General features: G+C 43.8%; 1 protein-coding gene across 1 annotated transcript in view; it reads left to right on the forward strand.

Moving 5' to 3' along the window:
- GSDME (gasdermin E) overlaps window positions 1-12,095 on the forward strand; it is a 114,912-nt gene that overhangs the window by 52,078 nt on the left and 50,739 nt on the right. The window contains 1 exon segment of the mRNA XM_024131386.3: window positions 6,778-6,898. Coding sequence (XP_023987154.2) covers window positions 6,778-6,898 — 121 coding nt within the window.

The raw sequence follows: 12,095 nt of genomic DNA on the forward strand, positions 1-12,095 counted from the left end.
GTGTTAAAGTCCCCCACTATTTTTGTGTTACTGTCGATTTCCTCTTTTATAGCTGTTAGCAGTTGCCTTGTGTAATGAGGTGCTCCTATGTTGAGTGCATATATATTTCAAATTGTTATGTCTTCTTCTTGGATTGATCCCTTGATCATTATGTAGTGTCCTTCCTTATCTCTTGTAACATTCTTTATGTTAAAGTCTATTTTATCTGTTTTGAGTATTGCTACTCCAGCTTTCTTTTGATTTCCGTTTGCATGGAATATCTTTTTCCATCCCCTCACTTTCAGTTTGTATGTGTCCATAGGTCTGAAGTGGGTCTCTTGTAGGCAGCATATATCTGGGTCTTGTTTTTGTATCCATTCAGCAAGCCTGTGTCTTTTGGTTGGAGCATTTAATCCACTCCCATTTAAGGTAATTTTCAATATGCATGTTCCTCTTACCATTTTCTTTATTGTTTTGGGTTTGTTATTGTATGTGTTTTCCTTCTCTTGTGTTTCCTGCCTAGAGAAGTTCCTTTAGCATTTGTTGTAAAGCTGGTTCAGTGGTGCTGAATTCTCTTAGCTTTTGCTTGTCTGTAAAGTTTTTAATTTCTCCATTAGATGTGAATGAGATCCTTGCTGGGTAATCTTGGTTGTAGTTTTTTCCCTTTCATCACTTGAAATATGTCCTGCCACTCCCTTCTGGCTTGCAGAGTTTCTGCTGAAAGATCAGCTTTTAACCTTTTGGAGATTCCCTTGTATTTTATTTGTTGCTTTTCCCATGCTGCTTTTAATATTTTTTCTTTGAATTTATTTTTTGTTAGTTTGATTAATACATGTCTTGGCCTGTTTCTCCTTTGATTTATCCTGTATGGGACTCTCTGCACTTTCTGAAGTTGACTGACTATTTCCTTTCCCATGTTAGGGAAGTTTTCAAGTATAATCTCCTCATATATTTTCTCACACCCTTTCTTTTTCTCTTCCTCTTTTGGGACCCCTATAATTTGAATGTTGGTGCATTTCATGTTGTCCCAGAGGTCTCTGAGACTGTCCTCAGTTCTTTTTATTCTTTTTTCTTTATTCTGCTCGGAGGCAGTTATTTCCACTATTTGATCTTCCAGGTCACTTATCCGTTCTTCTGCCTCAGTTATTCTGCTATTGATCCCTTCTAGAGAATTTTTAATTTCATTTATTGTGTTGTTCATCACTGTTTGCTCTTTAGTTCTTCTCGGTCCTTGTTAAACGTTTCTTTTATCTTCTGCATTCTATTTCCAAGATTTTGGATCATCTTTACTAACATCACTCTGAATTATTTTTGAGGTAGACTGCGTAGTTCCTCTTCATTTGCTTTGTCTGGTGGGTTTTTACCTTGCTCCTTTATCTGCTGCATATTTCTCTGTTTTCTCATTTTGTTTAACTTACTGTAGTTGGGGTCTCCTTTTCGCAGGCTGCAGGTTTGTAGTTTCCATTATTTTTGCTGTCTGCCCCCACAGGGTGAGGCTGGTTCAGTGGCTTGTGTAGGCTTCCTGGTGGAGGGGACTAGTGCCTGTGTTCTGGTGGGTGGGGCTGGATCTTGTCCTTCTGGTGGGCAGGGCTGCATCCAGTGGTGTGTTTTGGAGTGTCTGTGAACTTAGTATGACTTTAGGCAGCCTCTCTGCTAATGAGTGGGGTTGTGTTCCTGTCTTGCTAGTTGTTTGGCATGGGGCATACAGCACTGGAGCTTGCTGGCTGTTGGGTGGAGCTGGGTCTTAGTGTTGAGATGGAGATCTCTGGAAGAGCTCTTGCCGATTGATATTACGTCCGGCCAGGAGGTTTCTGGTGGTCCAGTGTCCTGGACTCGGCCCTCCCACCATGGAGGCTCAGGTCCAGCATCCAGCTGGAGCACCAAGACCCTGTTAGCCACACAGCTCAGAAGAAAAGGAAGAAAGAAAAAAAAAACCAAAAAAACATAAACGAAAAACCGGACAGAATCCTAGGACAAATGGTAAAAGCAAACCTATACAGACAAAAATCACACAAAGAAGCATATATATACACACTCACAGAAAGAGAAAAAGGAGAAAAAAAATATATTAAAAAAAAAAGGAAGAGAGCAACCAAGCCAATAAATAAATCCACCAATGATAATAAGCACTAAATACTAAACTAAGATAAACATAAAACCAGAAACAAATCAGATGCAGAGAGCAAACCCCAAGTCTAGGGTTGCTCCCAAAGTCCACCGCCTCAGTTTTGGGAACATTCGTTTCTATTCAGGTGTTCTTCAGATGCAGGGTTTATCAAGTTGATTGTGGGGATTTAATCTGCTGCTCCTGAGGCTGCATGGAGAGATTTCCCTTTCTGTGTTCTCACAGCTCCTGGGGTTCAGCGTTTGGTTTTGGCCTCGCCTCTGCGTGTAGGTCACCCTCAGGAGTCTGTTACTCACCTTTACAGAAGGGGATTAAAGCAGCAGCTGATTAGGGCTCTGTTGCTCACTCAGGCTGGGGGAGGGAGGGGTTCGGTGGTCATAATTGGAATGCGAGGTGAGCCTGAGGCGGCAGAGGCCGGCATGACGTTGCAACAGCCTGAGGCACGCCCGTGTGTTCTTCCGGGGAAAGTTGTCCCTGGATCATGGGACCCTGGCAGTGGCGGGCTGCAAAGGCTCCTGGGGGGCGTGGATAGTGACCTGCGCTTACACGCAGAATTCTTGGTGGCAGCGGCAGCAGCGTTAGCAGTTTATGCCCGTCTCTGGGGTACGAGCTGATAGTTGTGTCTCACGCCTGTCTCTGGAGCTGTTTCAGGCGGTGCTCTGCCTTCTGTGGGCACACTGGGAAGGGATCCCCTCTCCTCGCGCATCCCGAAACAAAGGTCTCGCCTTTCTGGCAGGTCCAGACTTTTTCCTGGATTCCCTCCCGGCTAGCTGTGGCGCACTAGCCCCCTTCAGGCTGCCTTCAAGCAGCCAACCCCAGTCCTCTCCCTGCGGTCTGACCTCCGAAGCCCAAGCCTCAGCTCCCAGCCCCCGCCCGCCCTGGTGGTTGAGCAGACAAGCCTCTCAGGCTGGTGGGTTCTGGTCGGCATCGATCCTCTGTGGGGGAATCTCCGCTTTGCCTTCCGCACCCTGTTGCTGTGCTCTCCTCCGTGGCTCTGAAGCTTCCCCCTCCACCACCCGCAGTCTCCGCCAGTGAAGGGGCTTCTAGTGTGTGGAAACCTTTCCTCCTTCACAGCTCCCTCCCAGAGGTGCGGGTCCCGTCCCTATTCTTTTGTCTCTGTTTATTCTTTTTTCTTTTGCCCTACCCAGGTACGTGGGGGAGTTTCTTGCCTTTTGGGAGGTCTGAGGTCTTCTGCCAGCGTTCAGTAGGTGTTCTGTAGGAGTTGTTCCACATGTAGATATATTTTTGATGTATTTGTGGGGAGGAAGGTGATCTCCACGTCTTACTCCTCTGCCATCTTGAAGGTCTCCCTTTTTTCTTATTGAGATATAGTTGATTTACAATATTATATTAGTTTCAGGTGTACAATATAGTGATGCAAAATTTTTATAGATTATACTCAATTTATAGTTATTAGAAAATATTGGCTATATTCCCTGTGCTGTGTAATATATTCTTGTAGCTTATTTATTTTATACATAGCAGTTTGTACTTCTTAATTCTCTACCCCCATCTTACCTCTCCCCCACTTCCCTCTCCCCTTTGGTAACCAGTAGTTTGCTCTCTATATCTGTGAGTCTGTTTCTTTTTTTATTATATCCACTAGTTTATTTTTTAGATTGTACATGTTAGTGATAACATACAGTGTTTGTCTTTCTCTGATTTATTTCACTTGGCATAGTACCCTCCAAGTCCATCCATGTTGTTGCAAATGGCAAAATTTCATTCTTTTCTGTGGCTGTGTAGTATTCCATCGTGTGTGTGTGTGTGTGTGTGTGTGTGTGTGTGTGTGTGTGTGTGTGTGTATACCACATCTTCCTTATCCATTCTTCTGTTGATGGACACCTAGGTTGCTTCCATATCTTGGCAATTGTAAATAATGCTGCTATGAACATTGGGGTGGCATAGATTCTTAAAGATAGAATTACTGGACCAGAGGTTGGGAACTTTTCCACCTAGGTTTCTTCCATATCTTGGCAATTGTAAATAATGCTGCTATGAACATTGGGGTGGCATAGATTCTTAAAGATAGAATTACTGGACCAGAGGTTGGGAACTTTTCGAAGACTTTTGGTACTTATTCCTACACTACTTTTTGGAACATGGTGATATGTGAAAGCACCATCAGCTCTTAATTATTGGACTAGATGATGTTTGAGTCTTCTTTCAGCCCTAAAGTTCTCTAATTTTGTGATTGCATCTCCCTTAAAGGGAAAAAGTGATAGAGGAGATAATTTGAGTTGACAAATAATCTCCTAACTTCCAGCTCAGCATTCTAGCCAATCCTTTCTTCAGCCAGGCTCATTATCGGAGCTGTCAAGCAATGAATGGGCAAGTGAATTGATATTAATTTTATGTTATGTTTTCCCCCTGGATGTCTGGTAGAACTCTTATTGAGTAGTGTAATAACTAAATATAAGGAAAGGCAAGAGAAAAATAAATTCACAGAACAGACCATGGACCCCTGAGTAATTGGAATTTCACCGCTCTGTGCTGTTGAGGTGCTTCTTTCGTGGTGTCCTGAGAGCTGTTGTTAGATGGGTCAGGCCAGTTGCAGTCCCTGCAGATTAGGAAGTCCTACATATGCTCATCATCTGAGGCCAGAGCTCATACCTGGTTCTGTGTCCTGTTGCTGTTAGGGCTGTGATGAGAGGTGCCCTCTACTTTGTCTTCTGAGCAGATTCATGATGCCTCACCTTTGTTATTCTTGCCCCTGGCAACAACACTGGAGTGTTATGTTGCCCAGGGGTGTGGAGGTTGGAGGGTGGTGACTTGGTTGTCCTACCGATGGCCTGTTGGCTTCCTCACTTTTCCCTTCCACCTGCAGCCTTGGATAACTTGATGCAGACGTGTGCACAAATGACGTCTGTTTCGGAGGTGTGTCTAGTGTGGCATTTTGCAGTACACAGACAGTCTTGATTGTCCTTACCTGCTGTGGGATCCAGTTTTGGGGTCAGAGTTTTCAGGAGTGGTAATAAGCCTGATTGGGAGCTGCGATCTAAGGCTAGAATTTCTGTCTGTGTAGTACTTTATACAATCTAGGACTGTCCTGTTTATCCGGAAATGATGTTGCTTTGGCCTAAACCCACTGGATAGATTGAGCACTTGCTATGTGCCAGGCTCTGTATTACATGCTTTACATACATCAACTTCCAGTAGAACACATCAGGTAGTTACTATTAATTATCTCCAAATTACATTTGACAAACCTGAGGTTCAGGGTGATGGATGTTACCCAAGGTCTCCCAGCTAGGTATATTAGATTAGTGATGAAATCTTGAGCGCTTAACAGCTGCTATATGCTGCTCCCGAAAGCATTTCCCAGAGTGTTTGTGTTCTCAAGATGTGACTAGGAGAAGGCTTTGACTCGGGGGCATTTTCGTAAGCTTCTTATTTTTCATGGAGATGATTCTCTACTTTGTAAATTTCACAGATAATGAATGGTGATTAATTCTCCTTAACCCTGGTTGAGGTATAGTTTTTCTTGCCTGGGGTGAAAGAAGTACAGGTGTTGGGGGCAGTGGCTGGATGGAAAGAAACGTTTCAGACTCCAGTTGGATTTGAATTCCTTATGAAGTATCTCCAGGAGCCCAGGAGAGCCTTGGGTCAGGAAAATGGAAAGGGCCAAGTATGAAGTTCCTAAGAGGCTCTCAATGTAACCTTCCTGAATGATGGTGACTGAGACCATTTTTACGGTAGTATTTGGTTCAGTTAAAAATGAGAACACTAGAAATCTGGAGACATGTGAAGGCTAGCAGTTCAAGTCTGAGATCATCAGATATTTATCTTTAGTGTTCAGACAAAAAAGGGCAGATCCTGAAGGCAATCTGATAGCAATCGCCTGGTGTGACCAGATGAGGAGCCTGGCAGTTTCCAGGGGAGTTGATTGAAGCTGGGACACCGGCTGGGTGGTGGCGTCTTTCTTAGTGTCTGGGAAGCCAGGAAGGAAGAATGGAGAGTCTGGAGCTTGTGTGTTCCAAGACGGTGTTTGAAGCAGGGAGGAAGGGCACGCCCACTGACTTTATCAGGAACACAGAGATAAGGAATCGCTTGATAAGGAATTGAAGGACTGGGTAGAGGTCAGATAGAAACAGGTCAATCGCGGGAGAACTGTTTCAATGGAGATGGTAATGAAAGCCAGGGGAGTGTTCTCCAAGGCCACCAGTGAGAAGGGAGGATGCCCAAGGACAGGCTCAGGCGCCTGACCTGCCAGGTACTGAATCAGGCAGGCCACTCCCTGGGTGGGGGGCAGAGTGCTGGGCTGCTGTTTTCTCTGTGCTTTGGTGTCATCCTCATCTAGTTCCTTCATCCTGGAAAAGTACATATTTAACATGCCCTATTTCTTTACCTGGATAGTAGTTAAACAGATGTTTGCTCTAAAATTATTCATGAAACTCTATAGATGCTTTTTGTGCGCTTGTCTGTATGTGTGTATATTGGAATTGAAAGATGAAAAAACAAGTACCCAGTAGAGTCCCTGGCCACCAGTGCATGCCGCGCTCTTAGCACCCAGGTTCTCTTGCCCATACACACAGCGCGGCCACCGGCTTTCCATTCTGAGTGCAGACCTCGTGCTTCCCACGGATTTCCACAGGATTGGAAAGCTAGGTGACCTGAGGCACAGAGGTGGCCGCTTTGTCATTAGATTCCTCTGCATGCCTCATTCACTGTAGTGGTCGTGGAGTCGGACTTTGTGAAGTACGAGGGCAAGTTTGAAAACCATGTGAGTGGGACCCTGGAGAGGGCCCTGGGGAAGGTCAAGCTGAACATTGGTGGCAAAGGCCTCGTGGAGAGGTGACATTGGGATCTTGGCCAACCAGCAAACGTTACCGAATGCCCATGTGCTGAAACTTGATGAGCGGTGCATCCTTTAGTCTGGACGTTGGCTGTTCTTAGCCCGAGAGGGGAGACTTGGGAAGCATTTTAAAAGGATGTTACTTCAGACAAATGTGTACTTGAAAGAAATCATACGATTTGTAAAATACCAGCAGTGAGAACGCTCTGTCCTTCATTTCTGAATATTAATATCAGAAGTAGAAAAATCCCCTTCTGCCCTGGCTCTTTATGATTTTCTGATTAGGAAAGGGAGAAAGCAGGTGTGGGGCTTCAGGGGAAGAGCTGGTTTTTAATGCTGAAGTCTTAAAGAAAACCCCACGTTTATTCATTGTTTAGATTTCAGTAAATACATTTTACCCCAGTAAAAGGATGATACCTCATTATTTTTACCTTATGTTTATCGAACATTCCATAAGTAATTTTGCTGAGTGCCTATGATGTACCACATACTGTTCTACATGCTTGGGATGCTGCAGTGCCCTATATTCTAGGGGGAAGAGACACAAAACATGCAACCAAGTGAAATATATAGTAGGTTGATGGTGCTCTCTGGAATGGAGAAAAATGTAGCAGAGAAGGGGGGCTAGAACATGCCAGGAATGGGGGCTATGATTTGAAAAGGTGGCCAGAGAAAGCATCCTGGAGAAGATGGCATCAGAGCAAAGACCTGAAGCTGGGGATGGGAGCGCGCATAGGAGTGTCCTGGGCAAGAAGGCTGTAGGCAGAGGTGGTGTGATTGTGGGCTGAGGGCGAGGGGAGGGGAGGTCAGAGGGGGTAAAGGATCGGTAGCAGGTCCCGTAGGACCTTGCAGTCCACTGGAAAGACTGACTCTTCCTCGGAGTGAGGTGGGAAGCCACTGGAAGACTTTGAGAAGGGAAGTGACAGGATCTGACTTATGATTTAGAAGGATCCTTCTGGCCGCTGGGCTGAGGAGAGACTGGATGGGTGGGAGCTGAGAGTCCCGTTGAGAGGTTATTGTAGTAATCCTGACAAGAGATGATGTTTCCATTTGTACAGTAACACAGGTGCATTTTCATGGGTAATTTTATCACCCTTTTTCTTTTAAAATGGAAAATGTCAATCCAAATAAATTAAGAGAAAACTCACTTGTGTTAGGTATAGGTAGCTTATCTCCTCTTTTCCAATGTTCTTAGGATTATATGAAATATAAAATAGGTTTGCTCACCGAATAAAATAATGTTTAAAAATTAATGAGTAAAAAATACCATAAAACTCATGTATCAAGCATTTGGTGGGTGGATCTTGTACAGATATTGAGGACGCTTGGGCAACTGAAGTCTTCAAAACCCATTCACCTCTCCACTAAGCTGATGCTTAATGGAGTTGAAAGACCGTGGTTGTTATTTGAGTATTGTCTCCTGCACTTTCTAGAACTCCAGGACTCTACTGAGTTAGGACTCAGGCAGGAATTCCCTTTCTCGGTCAGAGAACTTTAAGCCCTCTCTGGTGACACCAGGTAGAAGGGACAGCCACCTCTTTCTCGGATAGTCATGACCTTAATTATCTTTTCTCTACCGCTCTTCTTTGCTAGAGAGGCATTTTCCTTCTCTACTACAGCACTGGAAAGATATTTGTTGTTTGTCTGAAAATGAAATTTAACTGGAGGTCTTATATTTTTATTTGCTAAGTCTGGCAAATAAGGGGCAAGAGGGACAGGAGGGCTGGCTGTTCCTTCAGTCTTTAGACAGCCCTCTATAGCGTAATCCTATTCTGCAGTCTTGTTATTTCTATTTGAAAAACCACAGTTTGGCAATACTCTATAATCACGTTTCCCATTATAGGTTTCTCAAACACTCTTCGTGATTCAGGTGTAGAAGATAGTGCCAATAGGAAGCATATGGGGAGAAGTCAGTGAGTAGAGATGGGAAAAAGTCATCTCAGAGAAAGATGCTAGGGCCAGCAGTTATAAGGGAGGGGGACAGGGAGAGAGGGAGGGGAAGGAGATAGGCATCTGCTGAGTACCTACTGTGTGCCAGGCACTCTATAGACGTCATCTCATTTACTCTGCACAGCTGTCTCTTCTTAGGTTTGAGGATTTAAGGCTCAGGGAAGGAAGTGACTTGTTCTCAGTCCCAGAGCTCAATTTGGGTGCTGCAGCTGGGATTCATCCCAGGATTTTCTGGCTCCAAAACTCCTGTTCTTTCCTCTACATGATTCTTGAAGTGACTGTGAAGCAAAGGAATTGGCTGAGAGAAAAGTAGTTAAAATTATAGCAGGAGATATAAAGGCAGAGGCATGAATCTGGGTCCCCAGTGAGGGTACCTTGGGGGTGTACAGTGTTCCAGGCGCTGTCCTGAACAAGCACATGTGAATGGCTGGTCTGCCCACCTGGAGGTGTCCACACGAAGGCATGAGATCACTTGGGGAGAGTTTAGACATTCTGTTCTTTCTACAGGTGATTGGGAAAGGATGGCCTGGGTAGGGGAAGAGGGGTAGGGGCAACACCAGGAACATGGTAAAGAACAAATTTAAAGTCTAGGAATGGAAGAGGTGTCTTATCACAGAGTCACCGCTTCCTTGTTTTGTTGCTAAGAGGTAAAGTTGAGCAACAGGGGAGAGAAGAGGAGGAAGACTTGACCATAGGATGGAGATCATGTAAAGCTAACATTCTTGTTACTTCACGCTGGAATAATAAATTCTAATCTACATGGTCTGCCTGTTTTTGGACTCCCACAACATCATCAGATTGATAAGGCTGGCTGTTTGACACATGTGTAGTCTTGGGAGTGGTGATTAGTAAAGCTTAAGTACTGTCTTTCTCGAGGGCTTATCCGCCATCATTTTTATTTCAGGTCATTTAGATAAGTTGTCATCTGTATACAAGTTATTTTAGCCCTCGAATTCAGAGTATTTGTTTTATTGTCAGTGAGATGTGTGCACATCTCAAAAACAAACTTCATCTGTCCTTGAAAAAACAGGTACGTTCACATATAACAGTTATGTAGCATTGTTGAGCATGAAGGCAATCCATAGGACCACAGGACTTAACTTTCCAGACACCTGGACATGACCCCTTTGAATGAGAGCTCTATGTTTATCTTAAAACATTTTTGATGGAAAACACGCTAAGACCTTTCCATAATGACTCAGGTTCATGTTTTATTTCTTAGATCCAGTATCATTCTGAGACAAACTCTTTAGTTTTTCCACCTTGTCTTCCATTGTCAGCTGCCATTTGTCAATGCTTTAAGTATAACCACCATACCCTCCCCATCTCTGCCACTGATTATTGCTTCTAATCTCCTGGTGTTTGAGGAAGTTTATTCCTGGTAAATAACTTCTGCAGACTTGGTAGGTCGCTTCTGTCCCTGCCAGGTATAGGTGGAATAGTTGGACTAGAGGATCTTTGAGGGTTTTCTCTGGGCTAAATGTAGAAGTGAGTGGGCTCCGAGTGCACACATCAGTTCCTTCCCCTTGAGTTCAGGGCCTTGGTTCCAGCTGATTTCCAGAGATGGTGCCATTTTGTGCTTTCCTGACTGTTTAGGGGTTAAGGGGTGTGTGTTATGGTACAGGCAGATCCCACTTTCATTCTTTGGTGCATTGTAAGGCAAATTGTGGTAAAGAAAAGATTGTATTTTTCTATGAATACCTGATAATTAGAAGTTTGGTTCTTCATTAAGAATTCTAACTTAAAAATTATATGAAACTAATATATCATGCAAGCAATGGTATGGCAATGATGAACCTTCATAATTATTTAAAATATTTTAAAATTACACCCGCAAAGTCTTACTATATCTAAATATTTACAAATTGTACAAGTTTTACACACAAGAAAAAATTTTAAATGCTCCTATTTGTTATGGCCCACATTTGACCTCTAAAGTTACCGCAATAGCTCTCCTGGGTGAAATTTCAATGTGCCATCAACTCTTTATTTAGGAGTATTTTGAGGGGAGGGATTTGGGGGCCTATCTCTTTCTTGAAAAAAAAACATGCGGGCTTCCCTGGTGGCGCAGTGTTTGAGAATCCGCCTGCCGATGCAGGGGACACGGGTTCTTGCCCCGGTCCAGGAAGATCCCACATGCCGTGGAGCGGCTGGGCCTGGGACCCATGGCCACTGAGCCTGCACGTCTGGAGCCTGTGCTCCGCAACGGGAGAGGCCACAACAGTGAGAGGCCTGCTTACCACAAAAAAAACCCCCCAAAACACAAAAAAAACCATGCAGCAAAGTTGGAACTGATCTTTTCTACTTGATATCTTTCCCTGTGGCCAGCAGATTTTTAAAAAAATTTATTTATTTTATTTATTTATTTTTGGCTGCATTGGATGTTTGTTGCTGCACGTGGGCTTTCTCTAGTTGTGGCGAGTGGGGGCTACTCTTTGTTGCGGTGCGCGGGCTTCTCATTGCGGTGGCTTCTCTTGCACGGACTCTAGGTGTGTGGGCTTCAGTAGCTGTGGCCGGCGGGCTCAGTAGTTGTGGCTCGCGGGCTCTAGAGTGCAGGCTCGGTAGTTGTGCACAGGCTTAGTTGCTCCATGGCATGTGGGATCTTCCCAGACCAGGGCTCAAACCCGTGTCCTCTGCATTGGCAGGTGGATTCTTAACCACTGCTCCACCAGGGAAGTCCCCAGCAGATGGTTTGAAATGATTCTGTTTACCTTTGCGCTTAATTCAGTGCTGGCACCATCTTTTAAAAAATTTTTATTTTGTATTGGAGTATAGTTGATTTACAATGTTGTGTTAGTTTCAGGTGTACAACAAAATGATTCACTTATATATATACATATATCTATTCTTCAAATTCTTTTCCCATTTAGATTATTACAGAATATTGAGTAGAGTTCCCTTTGCTATACAGTGGTTCTTGTTGGTTATCTATTTTAAATATAGTGGTATGTATATGTCAATCCTAAACTCCCAGTTTATCCCCCCTGCCCTTCCTCTTTGGTAACCATAATTTTGTTTTCTGAGTCTGTGAGTCTGTTTCTGTTTTGTAAATAAGTTCATTTGTATCATTATTTTTAGCTTCCGTATATAAGCAATATCATATACTTGTCTTTCTCTGTCTGACTTACTTTACTGAGTATGATAATCTCTAGTTGCATCCATGTTGCTGTAAATGGCATTATTTTGTTCTTTTTTATGGCTGACTAATATTCCATTATGTGTATATGTGTGTGTGTGTGTGTGTGT

This window comes from Physeter macrocephalus, chromosome 5 (genome assembly GCF_002837175.3).
Source record: "Physeter macrocephalus isolate SW-GA chromosome 5, ASM283717v5, whole genome shotgun sequence".
Classification (NCBI taxonomy): domain Eukaryota; kingdom Metazoa; phylum Chordata; class Mammalia; order Artiodactyla; family Physeteridae; genus Physeter; species Physeter macrocephalus.